At 39.8% G+C, this 26,311-nt stretch overlaps 1 protein-coding gene across 4 annotated transcripts in view; it reads right to left on the bottom strand.

Moving 5' to 3' along the window:
* Positions 1 to 424: 424 nt before the first annotated feature.
* PHIP (PHIP subunit of CUL4-Ring ligase complex) overlaps positions 425 to 26,311 on the bottom strand; it is a 341,415-nt gene continuing 315,528 nt past the window's right edge. For 3 of the 4 annotated variants that reach the window (XM_032794919.1, XM_032794916.2, XM_075063813.1), the window contains 9 exons: positions 20,979 to 21,104; positions 17,090 to 17,162; positions 16,443 to 16,493; positions 15,961 to 16,110; positions 12,351 to 12,503; positions 9,606 to 9,772; positions 8,865 to 9,130; positions 8,367 to 8,528; positions 425 to 2,320 (listed from right to left, as the gene is read on the bottom strand). In XM_032794919.1, the coding sequence (XP_032650810.1) occupies positions 1,674 to 2,320; positions 8,367 to 8,528; positions 8,865 to 9,130; positions 9,606 to 9,772; positions 12,351 to 12,503; positions 15,961 to 16,110; positions 16,443 to 16,493; positions 17,090 to 17,162; positions 20,979 to 21,104 (1,795 nt within the window). In that variant the 3' untranslated portion in view covers positions 425 to 1,673. The remainder of the gene's footprint in view (positions 2,321 to 8,366; positions 8,529 to 8,864; positions 9,131 to 9,605; positions 9,773 to 12,350; positions 12,504 to 15,960; positions 16,111 to 16,442; positions 16,494 to 17,089; positions 17,163 to 20,978; positions 21,105 to 26,311) is intronic. The other variant, XM_032794918.2, reaches the window with a different exon arrangement.

Consider the following 26,311-nt stretch of genomic DNA (forward strand, 5'->3'; position numbering starts at 1 on the left):
AACTGGACAATACCTTTTAAGCAATAGAAAATGGTATTAAAGTTTGTTTTTAAGGTATAAAATAACTAAATGTACCATAAACAAATAAATAACTGCTTTTCTTTTCCACAGCAGTATATATAGTAATACATTCCCCTAAGTCATATAGTTATCATTTACAATAGACAACTTAATTTTACTAAGAATGCAAGAAATAATAGAATACAAGGCACAATCATTAAATGTAATTTTTCTTTAGGGTGTATATTGACTTATGTCAGAGTGATAAGTATACCATAAAAAGTGCAGAAAAAACACAATGTGCAATGAGACCACTGTATAAAACATGATTGCATAAAAAGTGATTTGGCCTTTTTTAACCTTTAATAATTGAAAATAACCAATCTTCCCCTTAAAATTAAACTATAAAGTATGACATTTAAAATTCTTTTTTCTTTTCTTTTCTTTTTTTTTAAATTCTAGTGCTATCTAAAAAATCCTGAAAAAGAGATTCTATACCTGGGTGATATTGTATATGTATGTGTTTGTGTATATATCAATCTACACATACACACTTCTTTGTAAGTCATTTTTAGATTACTCAACACATCAAAAGTTGTAGAAAACAATCAATTCAGATCAGAAAGTAAACATCATAAGCCCATACTTTTTCCTGTAATTTCGTTGAATCCTTTAACCAATTATAAATTTTGTCTAAAACATCTTTGTCAAAGGACCCTATCAGTGCGTTACTGTTTTCTATTGTAAGTACCAAAAGAGGATATATGTCAGCACAATTTATAACAACTTGCTATATAGAATGATACACAGTCTTTTTTTGTCTTTGAAAAGTGTTTGCAGTACTGACACACACACATACACACAGACACACACACACAAAAAGAAAAAAAAGAAAAAGAAAAGAAGGCTTTCCACTGCACTGTTTCTCAGTCTTTGGCACAATAAACAGAGATTTAGTGATTGATAAAAGAATCAAGGTCTGAAAAATTAGACATATTAGTCAAACTTTTTCCAATGTGGATATAATATATATATATATATTGTGATTACATTTTCTCTCTGTTTGGCAGAAACTTGGATAAACCAACAGCCTGTGCTAGGCTTCTTTTGCAGTTGAATGCTCCATCACTACTCAAATTAAACATTTTCAGATTAGCAAAATCTGGAAATTTTGCATTTGTCCTTAATGGAAATGTAATTCTTAATTTACGGCCACTCTTTGTCAGTATCTGCCTTCCTGGGAGACATGACTTCTGCAATCAATAAAAATGTACCTTGCTTGGTCAAAAATAGACTTCTGTTCTCAGTTTGTGGCATTAAAAGTTCTATCACTTTGTTTAATCACAGAAATACTCTGCACTGCTCAGGAGTACAGTAGTTCTCACTTCTAAAACGTCAGTAATTGCTTATTTACAGGTCTTCAATTATTCTTAACTATGACCAAAATGACTGTTGAAATGTATAACCTGTCTAGAGGGCAATAAATAGCAAAAGTTTAAAATATATATTTGTTTCAAAGAAGTGTTCTCTCCATTTTCTTTTTTGCTAATTTTTTCAAATCACAACATATTCTTCTAATCCATAATAGCAGCAGGGGAGCAGAAGTCTTTGTTTCTGCTCACTCCTTAACTGTACCTGCTTCATAGCATTCTAAGGAATATGTTTGGTAACAGTTACCAGCCAATCAAATTAGCCTTTGCTTTTTCAGTCAACTTTCGGACTCTGCCTCTGCTAGACGTTCCAAAAGTTAAAGAGGTGTCTTCAAATAGTAGCTGCCTTTGCTCTTCTTCAGAGTCATCTTCATTGTAAAAGGCTGTCCTCCTACCCTGGTTTCTAGTTCTCATGTGAGGTTCAGAATCTTTCAGTTCCTCAGACACTTCTTCTTCTACAGGCTCATCTGTTCTTTTCCTCCTGCTTCTTGTCTGCATCTTAACATTCGCAGGGATCATAAGGTCTGAGTCTGGTTGACGTGTCTGTGTCTTTCTTTTTGGCTTTCTGCCTCCACGACCTTTTTTTTGTAATACAGCTTCCTTCACATTATTTTCAGAAAGAGAATTGCTTGCACTAGAAACTGAGGGTTCTTCTATTACCATGTCCCTGGTGGTCTGGACTGAATTCTGCTCTGCATTCATCTGTTCAGCAATTTGTAACTTTTTGGGTTTTCTACCTCTTTTCTTGTGCACCACTTCACATGTACTGCTATTAGCCTCTATCTTCGGTTTCCGTGCAGCCCCTCTTTTAACTGGAGGTTTTGAAGGTTGCCCTCCATGTCCATTTACCTGAATGCTTCCTGATGCCAAAGCATTATTTTTGCAGTCTGCTGTAAAGAAATAACAGAGTAATAATATGTAAGAGAAATCTACATTCTTTATTTCCCAATGGCCCCTGATAAAACTATTCCATTCACTATTCATAAAATACCTTCTGAGTGGATGATATACCATAACTGCCTTCATCTGTGAAGGCCCAAACGTGGGACACGTGTGACAGAGACCCAAAAACTTAATTAAAAAAATTGTTCATGCAGGAAATTTAAAATGCTGCTGGACTCATTGCTTTAGTATAAGTAAGCTTTCTGTCACAATGGCTCCATGATTCTTTATTTCTGATGTAAATGGTTTTAAAAAATAAAAGTCTGGATGTCAAATTTGCGTGGAATGCAGGAATCTTTGGGTTTAAAAGAAGTGATATCCTCACAGTGAGGAACATTTAAGAGGTGTGATATTCATATTTGACTTCCACACCACCAAACCTGGGATTTTCCCTTGCTTCTGCTGTGTAACTGAAAAACTTTCCAGTTCAATAACATCTTTCAATTTAAACCAGTTACTCATTAACATCACTTCTCTTCTGATGTGGAGCAGCTACATCTGTCCACATCTTTGTTAAATGGAGATTAGACCAGCACCTTGAGCATTCTTGCATTCACAAAGGTATACTGTTCCAGAATTTTCCACCCCTTGCTTCTCTTGGTGAGAGAGACAAGCTTTTGAGCTTTGTGTGTGTCAGGTTGCGAGCTTGTCTGTCTCGCCTACAGAAGTTGGTCCAATAAAAGATATTACTTCACCAACCTTGTCTCTCTCATAATAATACGGCAGTTGTGATCCAGCAGAGGTGGAGAGCTAAATAAGCTTTTTAAGACAGGGACTGTATCTTTGTTATGTGTTTGTACAGTGCCTAGTACAATAAGGTCATGGTCCATGACTAGGGCTCCTAGATATTACCACAACAGAAATAAATAATAATTAATGGTTTGGTGGGGCAGAAGCTACTGGCTGGATATTCTCTGTGAGGGATGCACAAGTCTGGAGTTCACTTTCCTTGCTAGACTATCCTGAAATCCAGGATATGCTGCAAAGTTTATCTGTTCTCTTCCACTTTCCAGTTAGGAGTAGGTTGTAAGAGATAGTGAAGGGGATATTATTTATGAGCTATTCTTAACTGCCAAATGGATTATTTGGGAGAATATCACTCTATATTGTATCTTTTGTTGATATTTTTCATATATGTACAGGTGTCTACAGTTTAGATAAATACTTTTAATAAATCTAAGGAAATAATTATCTAAATCTAAAAGGAAGTACTTGTGAACACACGTGGCACTGAAATGCTTCCCGTGTGACACAGTTCAACGACCAAAAAAACAGGCTTTTTTCATTACAGAGCAGTTTGACAATAGGTCAATATTAATCAATCTTAAAGTGACTTTCCAACAATTAAGCATTAGCTGACATTGCCCAGTCATAACAACAATCCTCATATTATTCAGAAATCTTTATGATATAATAATGCAGCAAGATATGTGATGTTACATCACTGTGACTCAGAATCACCACACACTATCATTGCCTCATGGGGAAAAAAAATCTCTCTCTCCAAGAAGAGATGGGGTAAGGAGGTTGTTTTTCTTTTCTCCTCCTCCCTATTGTTAGGCAGGAGAGAGAGGAATGTGTTCTCTCATTCTCCCTGCAGCTTCTTACTGGAAGCTGCACTAGAGAAGGTGGTGGTACCACTTGTATTTACAGTTTTCCAAGCAATACATTTTCTTTCCTGCTGTTCAGGGGCAACGAAAAAATATTTCAGCAGTTTCCGCACCACTGGCCTGATTTTCCTGAGTGTTCTCTGAGAATGGCAAGTGGAGTCTACTCCATGAGAGCCACACAGAGAGTCACAAAGAGCTATATGCAGTATTAGAACCAAGAAAAAATCACAGAATCATAGGATTGGAAGGGACCTTGAGAGGTCATCTAGTCCAGCCCCCTGCACTCATGGCAAGACTAAGTATTATCCTAGACCATCCCTGACAGGTGTTTGTCTAACCTGCTCTTAAAAATCTCCAAGGATGGAGATTCTACAACCTCTCTAGGCAATTTATTCCCATGCTTAGCCACCCTGACAGGAAGCTTTTCCTAATATCCAGCCTAAGCTGCCCTTGCTGCAATTTAAGCCCATTGTTTCTTGTCGTAACCTCAGAGAAGCTACCTCCCTCCTCCTTGTAACAATCTTTTATGTACTTGAAAACTTACGTCCCCTCAATCTTCTCTTCCCCAGACTAAACAAACCCAATGTTTCCAATCTTCCCTCATAGGTCAGGCTACAATTTAGTCATGGGTATTTTTAATGAAAGTCATGGGCAATAAACAAAAATTCACTGCTCATGACCTGTCTGTGACTTGTAGTCTATACTCCTGACTAAATCTTAGCTGTGGGGGAAGGAGTGGGAAACAGGGTGCTGTGATGGGAGGCACTGTGTGGGGCTGGGGGAGGTTGCTGCTCTGGTGGGGTGGGAGCACTGAGCAGCGGCCCGTGCAGCTGGCTATGGGGCCGCCCGAACACTAGCTATGGAGCTGTTCCATCAGTGCCCAGTGTGGCTGTCCCTGGAGCCTCCTGCTTGGGAGGCCCTGGGACCAGCCACACCAGCTGCTGCAGAAGTCACGGAGATTGCGAAAGTCATAGCATCCGTGACAGATATGGAGCCCTGTTCATATGTCATGTTTTCTAGATCTTTAATAATTTTTGTTGCTCTTCTCTGGACTTTCTCTAATTTGTTCACATCTTTCCTGAAATGTGGCACCCAGAACTGGACACAATACTCCAGTTGAGGCCCAATCAGCATGGAGTAGAGCAGAAGAATTAGTTCTCATGTCTTGCTTACAACGCTCCTGCTAATATAGCCTAATATGATGTATGCTTTTTTTGTAACAGTGTTACACTGAGCTCATATTTAGCTTGTGATCCACAATAACCCTCCAGATCCCTTTCTGCAGTAGTCATTTCCCATTTTGTATGTGTGGAACTGATTGTTCCTTCTTAAGTGGAGTTCTTTGCATTTGTCCTTATTGAATTTCATCCTATTGACTTCAAACCATTTTTCCAGTTTGTCCAAATTGAGGGGGCCAACCTGTGGCTCCGGAGCCACAGGCAGCTCTTCAGAAGTGAATATGCGGCTTCTTGTTTAGGCACTGACTCCAGGGCTGGAGCTACAGGCGCCAACTTTCCAATGTGCCAGAGGGTGCTCACCTCTCAACCCCTGGCTCTGCCTCCACTCTACCCCTTCCCCACCCCTCCCCTGAGTTTGCTGTGCCTTTGCCCCCGCCCCTTCCCCGAGCCTCCTGCATGCCACGAAACGGTTGATCAAGAGAAGGGGGAGAGAGAGGGAGGCGCTGATCAGCAGGACTGATTGTGGATGGCAGGCACTGGGAGTGGGGGAGGGGAGGGGAGAAACTGATGGGGTGCTGCTGATGTATTACTGTGGCTCTTTGGCAATGTACATTGGTAAATTCTGGCTCCTTCTCAGGTTCACATTGGCCATCCCTGGTCCAGATCATTTTGAATTATAATCCTATCCTCCAAAACACTTGCAATCCCTCTCAGTTTGGTATCTTCTACCAACTTTATAAGTGTACTCTTTATGCATTATCTAAATCACTGATGAAGATATTCAATAGAACTGGACTCTGTGAGACCCCACTCGATACGCTCTTTCAGCTTGACTGTGAATGACAGAATCATAGAATATCAGGGTTGAAAGGGACCTTAAAGGAGATTCCACCACCTCCCTAGGTAACCCATTCCAGTGCTTCACCGACCTCCTAGTGAAAAAGGTTTTCTTAATATCCAACCTAAACTGCCCCACACTGCAACTTGAGACCATATCTCCTTGTTCTGTCATCTGGTACCACTGAGAACAGTCTAGATCCATCCTCTTTGGAACCTCTTTTCAGCTAGTTGAGAGCAGCTATCAAATCCCCCCTCATTCTTCTCTTCTGCAGACTAAACAATCCCAGTTCCCTCAGCCTCTCCTCATAAGTCATGTGCTTCATGACTTTGTTGCCCTCCGCTGGACTCTTTCCAGTTTTTCCACATCATCCTTGTAGTGTGGGGCCCAAAACTGGACACAGTACTCCAGATGAGGCCTCACCAATGTCGAATAGAGGGGAATGATCATGTCCCTCGATCAGCTGGCAATGCCCCTACTTATACAGCCCAAAATGCCGTTAGCCTTCTTGGCAACAAGGGCAAGTGTAACTCCTAAGTTCTTTTCTGCAGAACTGCTTCCTAGCCATTTGGTCCCTAGTCTGTAGCAGTGAATGGGATTCTTCCATCTCTGAGTGCAGGACTCTGCACTTGTCCTTGTTGAACCTCATCAGGTTTCTTTTGGCCCAATCCTCTGATTTGTCTAGGTCCCTCTGTATCCTATCCCTACCCTCCAGGGTATCTACCACTCCTCCCAGTTTAGTGTCATCTGCAAACTTGCCGAGAGTGCAGTCCACGCCATCCTCCAAATCATTAATGAAGATATTGAACAAAACTGGCCCCAGGATCAACCATTGGGGCACTCTGCCTGAAACCGGCTGCCAATTAGACATGGAGCCATTGATCGTTACCCGCTGAGCCTGACGATCTAGCTAGCTTTCTATCCAATGATGAGTAACTACTCTCTGGGACCAGTTTTGCACCTACCTTATAGGTTGTATTTTCCTAGTTTATGAGTAGGTCACGAGAGAGACTATCGAAAGCCTTACTAAAGTCAATACATACCACATCTACTGCTTCCCCCCATCCACAAGGTTTGTTAGTCTGTCAAAGAAAGCTATTAGATTGGTATGACATGATCTGTTCTTGAAAAATTAATGCTGACTGTTACTTAACACCTTATTATCATCTAGGTGTTCGCAAATTGATTGCTTAATTATTTGCTCGATTATCTTTCCGAATACTGAAGTTAAATTGATAGGACTTTAATTCCCCGGGTTGTCCTTATTTCCTCTTTTATAGATGGGCACTATATTTGCTGTTTGTCAATCCTCTGGAATCTCTCCCATCTTCCATGACTTTTCGAAGATAACTGCTAACGGCTCAGATATCTCCTCAGTCAACTCCTTTAGTATTCTAGGATGTATTTCATCAGGTCCTGGTGACTTGGTAAGATGTCTAAGTATTTTTTAACTTGTCCTTTCCCTATTTTAGCCTCTGATCCTACCTCATTTTCACTGGCATTCACTATGTTAGACATTCGAATGCTACGAACCTTTTTGATGAAAACGGAAACAAAAAAGTCATTTAGCACTTCTTGCATTTCCACATTTTCTGTTATTTGGGGGGGGAGGGGGTTAGGTTTCACCTCATGGTATTACAACATTCCCATTATCTCCAGATTATGGCACTCTGAGTCAGTAGTTTCAGATTCTGATTAAATATATTGCACAAAATGCTATTTAATTTGAGAATATAAACTACAAATTAAATTAAATCAACCATAATATCTGAGTGCTGTTCTTCAGGAGGGATCTTTGCTTTACACTCTTAAGACTTGTCTACACAGGTACACCCAGAAAAATTAATTTGACTTAAATATATGCGTGAATTGGAATGGATTAGTTAAACCGCATTAGCCCCTGTATGGACATTCTTATTCAGAATTAAATTTGGTTTAGCTTAATTCACAAAATGAATTTTAATTCTGAATAAGAGTGTTCACGCAGGGCCTAATACAGTTTAACTAATCCACTTTAAAAATTAATTTGGATTAACTTTCTTTAGTGTCCCAGTATAATCATGCTCTATTCTCCTCTGGTAAAGGTAACTGAATACATTTCTTCAGATTTTAAGATTTTTTAACATTTAACATATTTATAACATTGTTTATCTTAAAACATTCAGTAATACTTTATAATATACTGAAATCACATCACAGTTATGCAGCCCAATATCTGCAATTACAGTCTAAATACTATGTTAATATACCCGGATTCTAAAAACACTTATATTAACTATGAAATCAAAGGGGTATTTTAATGGTGTAATTCAGTCATGTAATTAACCTTCTGATTATGTGAATTAATGGTAGTTATTACAAACATTACCTTGCTGATTAATAGTGGATGATTTCATTTTACGCTTGATTTGTTTATCTTTCTCCACATTTTCTCTTGAAGAGTTATTCCTAGTGTTGTGGCTGTAACTGGATTGGCTAGGAATTGATAGAATATTGGGGTTCTTGGAATGTTTGGTGGAATTCTCCAATACTAAAAAGAGAAATGTATAAGCAATACTGAATCATTCATTATAATGGTTTATATTATTTTTGTAAATCTTATCTGGCTCAGCAGGAAGGTAACGCCTTTCAGTCACTACTGAGCTGTACCATATTTGAACCAATGTCTCCATTTCTGTTACCAAAATCCTGAATCTTTCAGTCTCCCTCTTTGAGCTTTCCTGAGATTGTTAACTTGAATACACAGTATCCATTCCTAATCCTCACTGCAGTGCTAAGAAACAGCTACAAATGAACTAATGTCTAAGAAACAGTAAACTTTGAAATTTAAAAAGCTGCAAAAATTATGAATGCTTTTCAAACCTACCTGTTTTCCCTGACACGGCAGTAGTATTAGATTTTGTAATTAAAGGTTTTCCTCCTGAAGAAGTGGACGGTTGTTCTGTAACAGCTGTATCTGTTATCCCCCTATTACTTCTAGTCCGCACCAAAGAGGAAGATTCAGTTGCTTTTCCATTCATCTGAGCAGCAATGTGTCTCAGTGCTGTTGACCGTACAGGAACTGAAGATGATGAGGCGGCAGAGGTTTCTGCCTTCAACTGAGGTTTTATTAACCTTCTCTTCCTTTCAGGGCTGTAAACAGAAGCAAGATTTGTAATCTGGATGACCACATTTAATATTCTACAGGGATAAATAAAGCAATATGCTGGGTAGTGTCTAAGACTGTGGGAGTAAAATAGTTGTTTCTATATAAAATACATTAAAATATGACATTAACAATGGAATTTCATTTTGTTCTGAGCCGCTGAAAAGTGAATCTTTAGTGAAGAATCACTGTAAATGCTAATTATATGACAAAGCATGATGCCATTACTATCCTAACAATGTATTTTACTGTATGTTTAGCAGTTATTTGAATTTTAATCACTTACACTAGGATAGCTTTAGTTAAAGTTTAAAAATCTTCCACATCACAGGGACTTGCATATCAAATAAAGCATTCTGCAATATAGTAACGGACGTAGTAAAAAACACCACACCAAGTTCTATTATTTAGATATCTCAAACTTATATAGCATTTCGTATTATCTTACAGAAATTAATGTACCTTGATGCAGCACTACTGGAAACAGAACTGCTGCTTCTTCTTCTTTTCCTCCTTCGTTTCTTCATTGTGTTTCTTTTATGAAAGCGCAGAGCAGATTTATAATCTGATAAAACGGAACTTATATGTTCCTCAAAGAAAGCAGAAAGGCGCAAACTCATGCTGTAAATCTATTAAAAATAGAAACCAATATATGGAATAAGCAAATAATACAAAAAATCTTTTAAGGTCTACAATTTTCCAGTAGGATTTGTTTTTACTGAATATAACAATATCTGTTTAGAAAACTTACACCATTAATATAGAGAAGAGATATTTTAATGTCTAAGTAAGAATGAAATGAAATTTACAGTAGACTCCACAGAGCTGTACTCTTGAGGGTCCAGCTTGAACCATCAAAGCAGTTTACCCAAAAGTGGACCATGACCCTGTGAAAATATAGAGACTGGCACAAAGGAAGAGGTTAGAAAGAGGTGCACGGCCCTTCTCCCTGAGTTTCTGACTCCTTTCCAGACTACAGGCTCTGATGTAAAAGGGAACAAGTATCACCGTGCATCTGTGATGGGAATACATTTTGAGAACCACAGTAATCCAGTGCTAAATAATTTAGTTTTTCCCACATTAAGTTGTGTCCATATATTCCCATAACAGGACATTACTCAGCAGCAGCAATCCACCCCAAGAGGAGAGAGAAAGTAGACTGCAAGCACTGCCACAGCTCTAATTAAACTGACTACCTGGGTACCTTAGATATTCCATTAGTCTTTACTATTAAGCCTACAGAGAATTTGGCTGATTCATGGAAAGACCTGGTCCTAGCCACCTAGCAGATGAGAGTTTGTTTCATATCCAATTAATACAGTATAGTTGCCATAGATCTGGGAAAACAAAACAAACAAACGGACTGGCTAGAGTATTTTTTGGGGGGAGAGGGGAAAAGGAACAAAGCACCTGGAAAATGACAAATGAAGGCAGACACTAAAAGCACCAGGAGGCTAGTCCAGCACCTAGATTTTACAGTTAGGTGTGACAGTTGCCAAACACCTCACTAGAAGAAACAAGTGAAGGAATCTCTTAAAACCCTGCTTTACAAATGGATAAATAAAGATTGATGTCTGACCTGCTAGGAGATAGACATAAGCAGCTATCAGGTATACTTTTCAGAGAAAAGTACACGTAATCCCAAATGAGAGGTATTGAATGGGACTGAAACACCAATGAATGGTTGGAACCAGATTGGAACCAACTTCCACTGTGATGTATATAGCTTGTGTATGGAGAAAACACCGAACTCCACAAGCACCTGGAATAACCTTATCTGACAACCTTAAAACTACTGAAGATAAAAGCCTTTTACAATTTGAATTTCTAAACAAGCAGATGAGAGGTATGGAGGTAACAGCACTCTAGTTCCGGTGGATGACATAAGTACAGAGAACTGAGGTTGTCTGCTAAGAAGTTTGTCTCCTGTATTAAGATAACAGTAAATGAGAAGACTTGGAGGAGAATGTACCAGTCACACATGAATAAACCCCCAAGCACAGCATACTTGACAGCACTCCTCTTAAGTCTCAGAATTAGTTGTTAGTATTTAGCCCTTGATGAGCAGAAGAAAGGACCTTAGTAGTAATGCTGTAGTTTTCATCACCAATACATTTATGTGCTGCCTTTACTTTCATAGGATTTCTCAAACCAGAAGACTAAGTACTTAAAGTGAAGGACATTTTTTTTTCAAGATAAAATGTAGAGCAGACTTTCCAGACTACTGTGCCCCTTTCAGCACTCTGAGTTGTCTTATGTACCTCCAGGTTTCACCTCACTTAACAACTACTTGCTTACAAAATCAGACATAAAAATACAAAAGTGTCACAGTAGACTATTACGGAAAAAAATGCTTACTTTCTCATTTTTACCATATAATTATAAATTAATTGGAATATAAATATTGTACTTACATTTCAGTGTATTCTGTATAGAGCAGTATAAACAGGTCACTGTATGAAATTTTAGTTTGTACTGATTTTGTTAGTGCTTTTTACATAGCCTATTGTAAAACTACGCAAATATCTAGATGAGCTGATGTACCCCCTGGTTGAGAACCACTGATATAGAGCTATCATCTCAGTGACCAGCAATTCCAAAATCAACTGACAGATGGAAAAAAAAACCAGGGAAATGCCACTTAACAGTGTCAATGACCACCATTGAACAGTTCAGAATGTCACTGTCCTCTCCGAGGCTAATTAAAGTTCTGAGATTTGTGTAATTCCAAGTGTGGGGATTTCTGGAAACAGTTTCTGTTATGGAGAATCAATTATTATCCTCTCACAAATATGAGTGAAATATTTTTTGTCGCAGCGTGTCCAATCATACCACATTTTCCACACATCCCTCCTTCCACACAATTTATCCCTTATTCAACCTTGTCTCAAATGTTCATTTACACCTCATCCCAAAGGTGATAACTGAAAATCCAAGACAGCAGCACGGAACTTTCAAGCCTTTAATGACCAAAACATTATTTATACTGTAGCTTGCTGCACATTCTTCTGTTTGTCTCATAATAGGAATAATATTTATGATGGAATAAGCATTTAAACTTTTTGGAGTTGAGAAATATCCCAGCTTTGTTTTAACATTTAATTTCTGACAAAAATCATTAATTATCTTGTGCGTTTCTGAGGTATGTGAACTTCCCTTAAATAAATACATATCAAGAATTTGGGTGAGTAAATTGTATATCCTTACCCTTGATCTTTTGCTTGGTGTGTAAGCTTTAGAGTTGCTGAAAATAAGTCTCACATCTTTACATAATTCCATTGGAGACTCATAATTGCCAGCTTCCAGAGTTTCTCTAACTGTAGCAAAATCCATCGGTGTGTCAATAATATCTCTGTAATCCTACAAAAATTATTAGCAAATCAACATGTAACAGAAATTATGTTCGTTGGGCCCAGCATCTTTCATTCAGTAGGACAAAATTACTTGTCAATTAGATTAGCTTTGCCCAATTCTATTGTCAACTTTAAAAGTCTGCATGGAAGACCACAAAAGCGTCTTTCAAGATCTATTCCAGGGAAGCAACGCCTTCTGATCTCAAAGAAGCAATGTTGCTCCTGGCAGAGTTGACCTTAAACTTGAGCATTATAAGCAACATTGATACAAAATCAATTCCATTTGGTAAATGAACAACTTCAACAAACAAGAAAATTACGAGTTCCATTTTAGTAAATTTCATACTGCTTCTGATATCTAATACATGGATGTGCCTCAGCCTCACTGAAAGCAGGAATGCCATAGAAAGAGAACAATTTCAATTCTAATTTAATGCAGTTATGAACAAAGGGTGGGCATTTGTATCTCTCCCCCTAAAATGTTTCCCTGGATGGCCCAACAACGCCCAAAGTTTATCAAAAGCACGCAGAATTTCACCACAGTTGCTTTTAAAAAATGAATTTGAATAAAAAATAATTTGGATGATGGTGCTAGGCTACTGCTGATCCTTAAAGTCCTACTAGCCTCCAAAATGAAAGCCACACAAATTTAGGGGGTGGAACTGGGCTGGAATCATGGCGCTCTCTCCCTGCCCCTGATGGGGGCTGGCCTGGTTCCTGCTGCCCCTTCCTCCCCCCTCTGAATGTTCCTCCGCATGCCCATAAATGGGCACACTCCACAGTTTGGGTACCATTGCATTAGAATCTCGATTACTCCCTTCTATAGAACTCTCATGCAAACAGCAGTATTCTCACTGACTATTTTATCCAGTGACAACTTTAGAAGGAAAATGTGAAGGAACATCTTATCAAATTAACAACCTGGAGAGAAGAGTAAACATGACTGACTGTTGGATTATTCAGGCAGAGGAGGAAATACCTAATACTATTATTACACAGAAAAAACCTGAATTAAAGGACATTAGTGTTGCAGGGTCAAGCAGTCAAAAGTTAGGAAGTGCCAGAATTAAGCTTGCCCCCCTTGTGCATATGCATTATGACATAGTCTTTAATTACATGATCACATACTAATTTTTCTACTGGACCTCTCCTCACTCAGTGCACAGGAGAGGTATTGTTCAGTCAATGAGCAGTTATTCTGGCTTTTTAAATTCTCGTAATTCAGTTGTAGCCTACACGTTATTGACTGTACACCATCCAAATTCTACACTGAGTACAGAATTATTAATTTCCCCACAAACTTTTTTATAACATTCATCACTGTAGTATTTAAGTGATTCACAAACTTTAATGAATTATTCTTTACAAAACCATTAGGAGATATGATGATGATACTGTTATTTTACAGGGAACTGAAGCACTAAATTTGGGTGCCTAATTTGAGATGTCTTGGGTCTGAGTTTTTTCAGAATACTTAGCATTTTTATAGTACTTTATACATTCTAAGCCTAACTGTTATTGATCCCCGTAACAATACTAAGTGCTCGGCACTTCTGCAAATCAAGGTCCTGATGTCTCAAATTGGGCAGCCAGAAATTGAGGCGGACACAGACTGAAAAGTCTGGTTTAAGTGACTTGCCCAGCATCACAGAGGAACTTTGTGGAAGAGGCAGGGATAGAATCTAGTACTCCAGCATTCTAATTCAACTGCATTAACGATGATACCTATCTTTTCTCTACCTGCAATCCCTGCCTCATTTACTACATATCTTGGGGGGGAGGGCGGGAGGAGTGGGTGACCTAGTTTTGTTTTAGCGTAAATTGCTATGTTTTTAATAAAAGCAAACTGAAATAAAAATGAAGACCCATCATATTGAACCACAGTGACTGTCACATGCATCATCAGCAGGATTTGGACCATTAGATCCAAAGCACAGACCTCCATCACTCAAGTTAATTGGGTATTGGGAGCAGCAGTAGCAGGCTGTCCTCTTGTTTGATCAGGCACTTAAGGGACAGGAAACACACAAATTGCTCGTATGTTTCACTGTTCGTACTGCCCCTGCCTGCATCTGTCTGTCTCAAACTGTCCATTCTTCTTGCTCAACTGCATTTGAGCAAGTCAGGCTGCTTTCTTCTCCTCCACCACATTTCCTGTGCTTCAGCCGTGGAAGAACAGAAAGGACAGTCTCTGCTCTCAGTTCTGGTGCCAAGCAGGCACCAAAGTGATCCCCAGCAGCCAGGATGAGAAATTTCAGGAAAAGTCCTGCTCATCCTCTTTCCTTCCCAGCAGTACTGGGATTAAGCATGCTTAGTCACTTTGCGGGGATAGTGTATGTTCGGGATGTGGGAGCCATGAGAGGATGCAGCATGCTCAGTGCCGACAATATCTTTGGAAAATAATGCTACCAGTCTCTAACAAACCTCTACTGAGTATGTGCACGCTGCAATTTTCAGAAGTTTATAATATGGGCAAACTTGGATGGATTTTCACAAGGACAATACAAGGCACATCCCTGACACCAGGATTATCACCTGCCAAATTTTGTATTTTTCCCACAGCTTGTTCTCAGAAATAACCAAATGTTTGGGTTTTGTTGCTAGAAGTTACAAAAGTGATTCAGCCTAAGGCAGACAACTGATATGGAAATTCTAGCCCCAACAGTTAAGCGTTTGGCTAGGTTATAAGCTACTGAAAACAGGATTTCATAAGCACAGCTGCCAACTCTGCCTATAATTAAAATATTGACATGTAAAAAATGCCAAAAAAATAACCATTTTGCTTTGGTAAAAATCTAACTACCATATATACTCATTCATTAGCCTGTTTGTTTATAAGCCGACCCCTCCAAGATGGTTAGGTAAAAAATAGCAAAAACTGTATGACCCATTCATAAGCTGACCATATATTTCAGGGGTTGGCAAACTTTGGCTCCCGGCAGTCAGGGTAAGTCACTGGCGGGTCAGGACGTTTTGTTTATTAGCACTTCCTACAGCTCCCATTGGCTGGGAATGGCGAACCATGGCCACAGGGAGCTGAGGAGCTTCATGCCTGCAGACACTCCAGGTAAACAAAACGACAATGTATTAGATACTCAATTCAATGATTCCACAGAGTTTAAAATCATCAAATTTTGGTGTAGAAACATTTATAAGCCAACCCTCACTCTTTGATGTGTCACTTTTTTACCAAAAATATTCAGCTTATGAACAAGTATATACGGTACATAATTATCTCAGAAGCATGCGCACATGATCATGAGCTACCTTCAAATTATTAAGTTCATCCTGATTACTCCAGTTGACCAAAGGCTCAGGAATTGAGTCAGGTTGCCTAGATGAGACTAATGGCACTACAGCGATTTTGATAAAAAAAAAAAAAACTGTTGAAAAAGATAGCTGCAACTCCCTCTCATCCCAAGTATGCAAACTATGACCAGCCTTGCCCCCACTAAAATACTCACTGGATATTCAAGGAGATCCACTGGTTGGCGAAAAGGTTCAGAGTCCTCACACTGAAAAATAAGATTTAACAACTCCTGGCATTGTCTTTTCCACGCCTGAACATCATATGACTGTGCTCTGTTGCGCAGCCTCCGCTTGGGTTGATGATCCTGAAATGGCAATAGTGACTATTGTATATCAATCAGCCTAACTGGTTTCACAAATTAAAGAGTAAAGTGGGTAAATGAAAATAATTAAGGTGTGAATCATCATTAGCAAACCAGTAATACATAATGGAACAGGTAAAAATGTTTTTCACATTACAGCTAATAAAGAAACTATTACTATTAAAGTTGACTCATGGGGGAAGATACATAATATTTTAAAGGCTGGATTATGGCACCATAGAGCATTTCAGTTTTTAATGTTTCTTGTATAATCCTTTTTTGGAGCTATTTACAGTGGTATAAAATCACTGAATCAAAGTAAGGGAAAATATTACCTTCCTTTTTCTAGTGGACGTCCCTGGCACATTTGTATCTTTCTCTTCTTCCTTTGAGTAAAAAAAAAATATGAGTTGCAACATTAAAATATAAACACATTTGAGAAATTGTACTTATACTTCCAGTTCTTTGTAGGTCTTTCCCTGTCCCTTTGGAAGGTGCTCCACATAAGAACCCTGAGACCCTTCCTGTTCTTTTCCATCACATTTTTCCTCCCTAACCCTCAAATTTTTGAAACATCATGACCACTATATATATATATATTTTTAGCAGTTTAGGACTTCTCTGAGTTTGTAAATGTGGAGTGAAATTCACCACCATACAGACAGTGTGCACAAAGTGTATGTACCATTGGATTGGAGAGTGAGGGGAATTTCACCCACTGTTCCTCAATTGGTTAGAAGGACTGCAGTTGGGTGGCACAGGGCACTCTCTATCCTCTCACAATGGGCTGAATATACTGCCTTTGCAGCAGGAAGCTGCAGCAGGTAATAAAACCCCATTTCTCTTGAACACTAGTGCAGAGTACTAAGCCATCATACTGTGGTTTCTCTTAGCTATTTTCACATTAAACAATTGTTTTTTAAATGGAATAAAAAAAATCGAAGTGGAATTTCGACATGCATGTGGTATTTTGTTAGCTTACCTCATCAGAGTCAGACAAGACTTTCTTCTTCATTGTATTATATAATGGAATTATATCATAGCAAGCTTGGTCTCTGCACAGCAAGAAATATTGTATGTTAACAGGTGTATATTTGCATCCTGTTGTATATTATCAACTTGTTTTTAGAGGTGGAACAAATTTTTTCAAGTCATACGTAATCATGACTACAGCAATACAGATTAATACCGTAGGAATTCTAATCAGAAATATAATAAGAAAGTTAGTTTATTACATTGGAATTTGTAAGGAACCTCCAAAATTCTGATTATCTAAATTTCTTAAAATATATGAAAAATTAACAGATTATTTTTAAGATTGGCATAATTTGATTTTTTTAATTCGATAGCTAATATCGATGTTTAATTATAAGCATCTTTTTTTATTTTTATCAATTTAGATTTTTACAGTTACAAAGAATTATGGAGAGATCAGACAATAATTATTCAATGACAATAGATGTTGAGATTCAAAAACTTAAAACTTTATAACCGTTGAAATGCAAGTTAACATCACGTCAGAATACATGAAGTAGCTATCCTTATATCAAAATCTAGTAAGTTATCAAGAAGCATTTTTCTTACTTTGCTGAGTTGTAAATTTTAGTTATCAACGGAAATATTTTTTGTTGGCTTGTGTGTATGTATGGTGAAATCAACATTTACTAATAAAAATCTAATTCTGCCGAGAACAATTATTTTACAGTAATAAATATTTTTAAATGAAAAATGTCACTCCTTCAGCATAAAATAATCAGTTATAAAAATTCTAGACTTTATCCCAAAAAACACTGTTTTGGGATTTAACCTCTTAGAATACAAAACCTTTCACCATAACCTAAAATTATATTAATTTGAAAAAAAAAGGTTAATATATATTAGTCTCGGTAATGTGAGACATTATTTGCAATTAAACATCTTTTTTTTCTAACACTGCTGTTTGAAGTGTGTGTACTAATATTTGTTACTGTTTAGTACGTTGTATGATTTAGTTCAACCAAGATGAATTGTTGGTTTGGAGATCTTGAATAATTTGGCAACGCATTATACTAAAGCAGTTACCTTAAATGAGAGGAAAATTTCCCCAAAATATTGTCTGTGTTACTATGTAACAAGACAAACTGTCACCCACAGGGCTGTATACTAAGCAATTCTGCATTAGAGACACATCTGATCAATCCATAGGATGCTGTTGATAGCAGCAGTTGAGATTCACAAAACAAAAGGGATCATTGTGATCTAGTCTGACCTTCAGCATAACACAAGTCATAGAACTTCCCTGAATCAGTTTCTGTTTGAACTTGAATGTATCTTGTAGCAAAACAAACAATCTTGATTAAAAAACTGTGACTGATGGAGAATCCACTATGACCCTAAGTAAGTTGTTCCAATAGTTAACAACGCTCATTGCTATATTTGCACCTTATTTCTAGTTGGAATTTGTTCAACTTCCAGCCATAGGAGCTTTGTCTGGTAGATTGAAGGGCGCATTATCAAATATTTGTTCCCCCACATAGGTATGGGGAACAAATAATAAAGACTGTATTATAGCCTACAGACTACAATCAAGTCACCCCTTTAATTTCTCTTTGTTAAGATAAATGGACTTTGCTCCTTTAGTCTACCACTATAAGGAATGTTTTCTAATCCTTTAATCATTCTTGTGGCTCTTCTCTGAACCCTCTCCAATTTATCAACTTCCTTCTTGAATTGTGGACACTAGAAATGGACACAAAAATCCAGCAGCAATCACTCCAGTGCCAAATACAGAGAGAACATAACCTCCAAACTCCTACTCAGGTTCCCTTTTTTTTATACATCCAAGGATTGCATTAGCCCTTTTGGCCAGAGCATTGCTCTGAAAGCTTGTGCTCAGCTGATTTTACCATGACTTCCAAGTCTTTTTCAGAATCACTGCTTCCCAGTCCCCCATCCTATACGTATGGCCTTCATTCTTTGTTCCCAGATGTATGCATTTACATTTAACAGTATTAAAATATACACTGATCACTTGCCCCATTTTACTAAATGATCCAGATGCTCTGTATCAGTGACCTGTCTTTTTTTGATTGTTTACCGCTTCCCCAGTCTTTGTGTGATTTGCAAACTTTATTGGTAATGATTTTATGTCTTCTTCCAAGTCACTGATAAAAATGTTAATAGCATAGGGCCAAGAGTAGTAAGATCTGTGAGATGGTCTGCTTTTTCAGGTCAGTGATTATGAAACTTACAGACTTAGACCTAGTCTACACAAAGAAGCTGCAATGGCTGATTTAAAGGTATGTTTTAATGGGCACAAACTAAAACAATATAAGCTATTATTAACCCAAAATAAGAATGTCCACATGGTGTTTTGCACTAGCTTACCTAAATCAGTTTTTAAAAAAGGTGTCTTTAGTTAAACCAGGGCAACTTTTGTGTTCATATCAGACCTTAGTCAACAAAAACACATGCAGGAACAATGGATTAAAAAAAATATGAAATACATGGAATGTTATCAAAAAAACCTCTCAATCCTAAAAACACACAGATTTACTGTTTTTGGATATTTTATTGCTCCTTTACTATGCAGCTTAAAACACGAATTAATTTACACATCAGTTTTTCTATTTTGAAAACAAAAACAAAAACGGTGATGTTTCCAGGCAAGTTGCTACACATGTGCAACAACTTTAAAATAACTACAGAGCATACATCCTACGTCAAAGTCATAAATGATAAGTTTCAGTGACTCCATGAAATGCATATACATTGAGGCAATATTAAGAAATGCATATCAAACAGCAGTTCTCAAACTTCATTGCACCGCGACCCCCTTCTGACAACAAAAATTACTATAAGACTCCAGGAGGTGGGGAATGAAGCCTAAGACGACCTGAGCCCTGCTGCCCTGGGTGGGAGGGGTCATAGCCGAAGCCCCCAGGGCTCAGCCTCAAGCAGGAAGCCTGTAACCTGAGTCCCACTGTTCAGAGCTGAAGATGATGCCTGAGCTTTGTCGCCCAGGACTGAAGCCCTTGGGCCTGGGCATATAGTCTAAGAGGCCATGACTGTGCTACTGAAAAATCACCCCCTTACCTTTTTGTTTTAAACTTCCCCTTTACTTTCTGTCCACTGGAGAAAGGAGTGGAGGGGGAAGAAAATAAACTGAGAGTAGGTTTTTACATAAAAAATTCTCAAAACATTTTATTTAGAATTTTAATCAAAAATGAAAAGTTTTGCAAGCCACACACATTTTTCAACACATTTACCATTTCCCAACTAGCTCTAGTTACACCAAATGGGAAGGTTTTAGAATGAAATTCCTACAGGTACTGTATTATTAGCTCCATGTTTTAATACTGTGTTAAAGAGGTTATTTTCATATCGATGCCCTCTATAAACCACTAAATCTATCACTTGTCAGAAAGTTTATGTAGGAAATGAAAAAGCAGACTATATATCATAATTAATTTAATATTGAAATTTCCCTTTCAAGCGTAATTGGTATATTTCTGCTTTTAGAAAGTTTCAAATATTTCTTGATACTCTACATAAATACCTCCTGAAGGAAAAAAAAAAAACAACCTTAGGATGTTAATGTCCAGATTCAATTTCTAATTTGTCATTATTCAATTCCTTGTTTCTGAAATGTTTTGTTTTATAAACTCCATTACATTAAACTGAATCCTATTTTGCAATAATTGACATAATGTTCTTTACAGAGCCCTGGAGTTTTCCCTCTCCCTTTCTAAAGATAAATGCTTTGCACTTCCAACCTTCAGTAAAGTAGATGGCAGGCTCACATTAACAACACAACACAAATTATCTACTAGTCACTTTTTATCTATTGTTAGAAAATAGAACAAAAATATTAGATCTGTTCATCAACTCACTTTATGAAGTGTAGCAGAAGATCTGTAACGAATTTGGCAGATTTAACAATAGGGCTTCCTGGTTCATTGAATGTGCGTGTATTATGTTCTATGTACCGAACTTCCCACATAAGTGAAGAAAGCCGCCTTTGTGGGGAAGGAAAAAAACAAACATAGAAAAGACATTGAACAGTTACATATTATATTATCTGGGTTAATTTTTTTTTTTTTTTTTTTTTAAAAAGTCTTCCATATCTCCTTTCAAGCAGTTTAAAAAGGAATAACAGCCAAAAATTACATTTCTTGGTTAGAGCAAGAAATCATAGACTCTTATGTAGCTCTTGACATGGACAACAGCAGGCAGTTTTCTCTTGCTTCCAGCTCCTACATGTGTCTCTCATGTACATGGGGATGGTATGTGGCTGATGAGTGAAGGGGGGAGAAGAGAGTTTTGAGACTCTCACCGCTAGTCAATCAGAAGATGGCTCATAGGAGTGTACTCCCATGGTTCCCAGGCAGTTCAGCTGGCGACCTATAGCTCTTCTCTGTGCCCAGACCTGGTCCTTGCCCTCCTAAAGCAGATGGTTAAGGGGACAAAAAATTTCCTCTCATAGCTAGAGTCCTAGAGCAACAGCTAGAATTCTCTCCCTTACCCCTCAGAGTAGCTCTAATGAATACTGCCCACCAACTGCAGAGAGCAGTTCCTGCCTGCAATCACAAGTAAATGCATTTTAAAAAATTGATGCAACTATTTTAACATTGTCTATGCTGTGAGATTATCAGAAAATGAGGACACCCCCTATTTCAACTAAATTCATTCTTAAAAGTGGTATAGAAATTGAGAGTAGGGCAAACTTCCATTTTTGTTGCAATTGCAAAGTACTATGGAAGGAATTTCTAAGAAGCATATCTTAACCTTCCCGCCCTCCCCCCAATAATTATGAAACTAGACAGAGTGAACTGGAAGACCAATTAATATATTCTACTGAGTGCATATGCACACTAAGACGACCATGTAAATGTGCTTTGTGTGAACGAGGTACTCAGTTCTACAATGTGCTAAAAATAAAGTGAAGGAAGGTAGGGTCTTCCTTACACAGTGGTAATATGGTAGGCTTAAATTTAATAGTCTCTTGTTTCCAAAGGCTAATGACATGTCCCAAGTAAAATATCACGGCAAATTACCAGGATTTCACAAGGGGAGATGAAGTTAACATGTTTACGTAATTACTGTAAAGGAAAATAAAACTGAAATTTTACCAAGAAGCAAAATACAAAGAAAATTGAGGTTCATTACCTGTAACTGGAAGTATTCCTTGACCTGACTGCAGCATACAATATGGTTTGGCACATGGGCCTTTTGGCAAAATTGTCTACAACTATGCCAAGTTGGTTAGTATGTGCAATGGCTCTGTTTTTGAGAAATTACCATTTCTGTGTGCATACTGGTGACAAAACAAGTGCTTGGAGACACCAGAAGAACAGCCTCCTGCAAGGATCAATATTATCTCCAACCGTATTCAACTTATATTGGAATGACCTACTATATACCGAGTCTCGCAAGTTTGTTCATGCAGATCACATATGCCTTGGCACTCAGTCACATTCCTTTGACATACTTGAGAGGGTTCTGAACACAGCTATGGCAGCTATGGTTGATTATGATCAGCAGTGGCACCTGACACCAAGCAGACTATGTCAAGTGCCTTCCACTTACATCATGCAGAAACGGGCAGAGAGTGGAACATAAGTTCTCAGTGGTCGGCAAATAAAGCATGATTCACACACGGTTTACCTACGTGTCACTTTGGATAGAACTCTTACATATCAAGACCACAAAGACAGTGACTAAGATCAAAACGTGGGGCACCAACGCCCAAACATTATGCACTTCAGCCTTGGCACTCTGTTAGTTAGCACTGGAGTATTGCGCTCCAGTATGGGCTTGCTGGTCTCACACAAGAATGATCGACATATGACTTAATTCCACCATGAGGCCGTGACTACACTTGCAGATGTACAGCGCTGTGCGTTAAACCTGCCATCATACAGCTAAGTAGGGAAAGCACTGCAGTCTATCCACACTGTCAGCTGCCAGTGCACTGTCGTGGCCACATTTGTGGCACCTGCAGTGGCATTGAGAGCAGTGCATTATGGTAAGCTATCCCACAGAGCACCTCTTCCCATTCTGGCGCCGTGGGTTGTGGGAAAGGGGTGTGGGTGCGGGGCATTCTGGGTCCTGTCCCAACGCCTTGTGATGGATTGCTTCGCATCCCAGCAATCCCTGTGTTTCCATCCACATTTGGCACCATCTTTCAAAGGTATCTTTCAACGGTTTCTGTGCAGCGCGATCTGTGTTCCGTTTTGGTCTGCGGGAAATGGAGCCCGAACTGTTGAGAAATAGGCTGACACGTCTTGCCAGCACGTCACGTTTGGCAGTGGAGCTATTCCTTACAATCCAAAGTGACAGTGAGGAGTCCAACGATGAAATTGAGTCGCGTAATGCATACGACACAAAATTGCTTGTGGCATTCATGGACATGCTCAGCACCGTGGAACGCTGCTTTTGGGCTTGGGAAACAAGCACTGAGTGGTGGGATCACATCATCATGCAAATCTGGGATGACGAGCAGTGGCTGCAGAACTTTTGGATGAGAAAAGCCACTTTCATGGGACTGCGCGAGGAGCTCACTCCCATCCTGTGGCGCAAGGACATGAGATTGAGAACTGCCCTGCTGGTGGAGAAGCAGGTGGCTATTGCAATCTGGAAGCTGGCAACTTCAGACAACCACTGATCGGTCGCGAATCAGTCTGGAGTGGGAAAGTCGACCGTTGAAATCGTGTTGATGCAAGTTTGCAAGGCCATTAATCACATCCTGCTCAGAAGAACGTGACTCTGGGTAGCGCGCAGGACATAGGGAAACCCATTTGTGCAAAGCCATCCACAAACTGTGGATGGGCGATAGATGGGACGCATATTCCTATTCTGGCACCACCCCACCTAGCATCCAAGTACGTTAATTGGAAGGGGTATTTCTCTATGGTTCTCCAGGCGCTTGTGGATCACCGTGGGCATTTCATTGACATTAACACAGGCTGGCCCGGAAAGGTGCATGACGCACGCATCTTTCAAAACACTACCCTGTTCAGGAAGCTGCAGGTCGGGACTTTTTCCCCCAGAGCGGAAGATCATAGAAAGGGGAAATCAAAATGCCCACTGTGATCCTTGGAGACCCCGCTTACCTGTTAATGCAATGGATCACGAAACCCTACAGAGGGAGCCTTGACAGCAGCAAGAAGTGGTTCAACAACAGGCTGAGCCAGTGCAGAATGACTGTGGAGTGTACTTTTGGCCATTTAAAGGGCCGCTGGTGCTCTTTGTATGGGATGCTGGACCTGGCCAATGACAGCATCCCCGCAGTTATATCAGTGTGCTGGACCTTCCATAACATTTGGGAAGGGTGAAAGATTCACTCAGGCATGGAACTCGGAGGTTCAACACCTGGAGGCTGAGAGCAGGGCTATTAGAGGGGCCCAGCGCGTGGCTGCAAGGATTAGGGATGCCTTGAGGGAGCAATTTGAGACTGAAAACCACCAGTAATGTTTGGTGTGCTCCATGGGAGTGAAGTGCAGTGGTTCCAATGTTAGTAGGAATCCGTGTTTGCTACGCTGACTTGCAGTGCCTGTTTCTTTCCTGGGCTAAGGTATCTTTTACTATATGCAATAAGAAAGAATGTTTTCAAAGCCAAAAATCCATTTATTTATTGAAAAGAAACAGAACTGCTTGGGAGACAGAAAGGGCAAGGGGGTGGGGTGGGGAATGGTACAATCACAGATTTGTGTATGTCCTGTCTGGAGTGCTGTGCAATGACTGCTGCACTTCAGGATGAAAATACTGCATGGTGATGGGGGTTGAGTGAAGAGGGTAAGGGTCACAGTTTTCAGGGCTGGGTGGTGAAGATACAAGTGTTGGAGGCAGCTGGTGGCGGCAAGAACCCAGATGTTGGGGAAAGTGGGTTGGAAGAGACATGGGGGCACAAGGGAAAGAGTTTTGGGACAAAGGCTGCCAGGGGAGGGGCGGGGGGCTTGCATGGCTCCGCGCGCCTGGACAGAATCCACTTGGTGCTCCATAATGCTTATCATCTGATCTGTGCTTCGCTGCCGGTGTTCCGTGCTTCGCCGCCGGTGCGCTGCGTTTTCCTGGCAGATCCTGCTTTTGCTATCCTTCCACTCCTGCACTTTTTGATTCTCTTTAAGAGATTGATGCATCACTTCTTGCAGCATGTCTTCTTTGCTTTTTTGCAGCCACTTCCCGAGTCTTTGCAGTTTCGCAGCCCTTGATAACATGGATGGCTGAGATCTCAAGGCTGCATCTGTAAAGGCAAAATGCAACTTAACAGAGGCAGCATTGTTTATACCAGACAGAGTAATGATTCCCCCGCACTTAAGGAGGGTGCACACAATCTACACAATAGCATAATTTTCTCATCCCAAAGAGAGCGCACATAACCCACGGGAGCCCCAAAATGGTGAGTAAAGGGGACTGACTGTTTCATGGTTGTACTGTCCTCTGGGTTTCTGTGCCTTGGGGAGAGCCAACAGCTGCAGGGGGTACCTACACTGAACACTGTCCTAACATTTTCCACAGGAGTTCGTCCTGGAGGTGCTGCTGAGGGTGACCTGGGAAGCAAGGGAAGGTCTTCTACTGCAATGCAGTTTCCGTCCTGGCCCATATGCAGCTTGTTTGTGTGCAGCAATGGTCCCCCTGCCTCTCACGGCACAGTGGCGTGGACACGTTAGCCTGACTGGGACAAGGACCTCGGTGGTTCTCCCAAGAAACCTGCACAAGTGCATTGCCCACGTTCTGGATGAGACTTCCGCAGATATTACGGAGGGTGATTACCACGATGCGATAGACCACATCAATGCGCTATTCCACATCTAGGCATGCATGCAGCTCTAACCCTCCTCTCCCAAAGAGCCCGCACTGAAAAAATTCCTTCCCAAAAAAAACCCCGCTTACCGGGAACCTGCTCTTCTGTTTGTACTCCACCAAGTACCGGCCACTGCGACTGGCTACCTTCCTCCTGGCTCGAGAAGAGCTCCTGGCTGCATGCCTCCAGGGATTCCCGAGTGTCTCCCCGTGCCCCAGCACCCTCACTCTCGCTTTCCTCCTCCACCTCCTCCCGCTCTGAAGTGTCCATGGTGGTGCTCGGAGTGGAAGTCCAGCTCTTTGTAGATCGGCAGGTTGCAGGGGGAGCACCTGAGTAGCCGTTTGCCTCCAAAACTCCTTCACTTTAATCCTGCACTGCAGTGTGTCCCGTTCACAGCCCCTTTCCATCATGTCCCTTGAT

The sequence above is a fragment of the Chelonoidis abingdonii genome, chromosome 3, assembly GCF_003597395.2.
Source record: "Chelonoidis abingdonii isolate Lonesome George chromosome 3, CheloAbing_2.0, whole genome shotgun sequence".
In the NCBI taxonomy this organism is placed as follows: domain Eukaryota; kingdom Metazoa; phylum Chordata; order Testudines; family Testudinidae; genus Chelonoidis; species Chelonoidis abingdonii.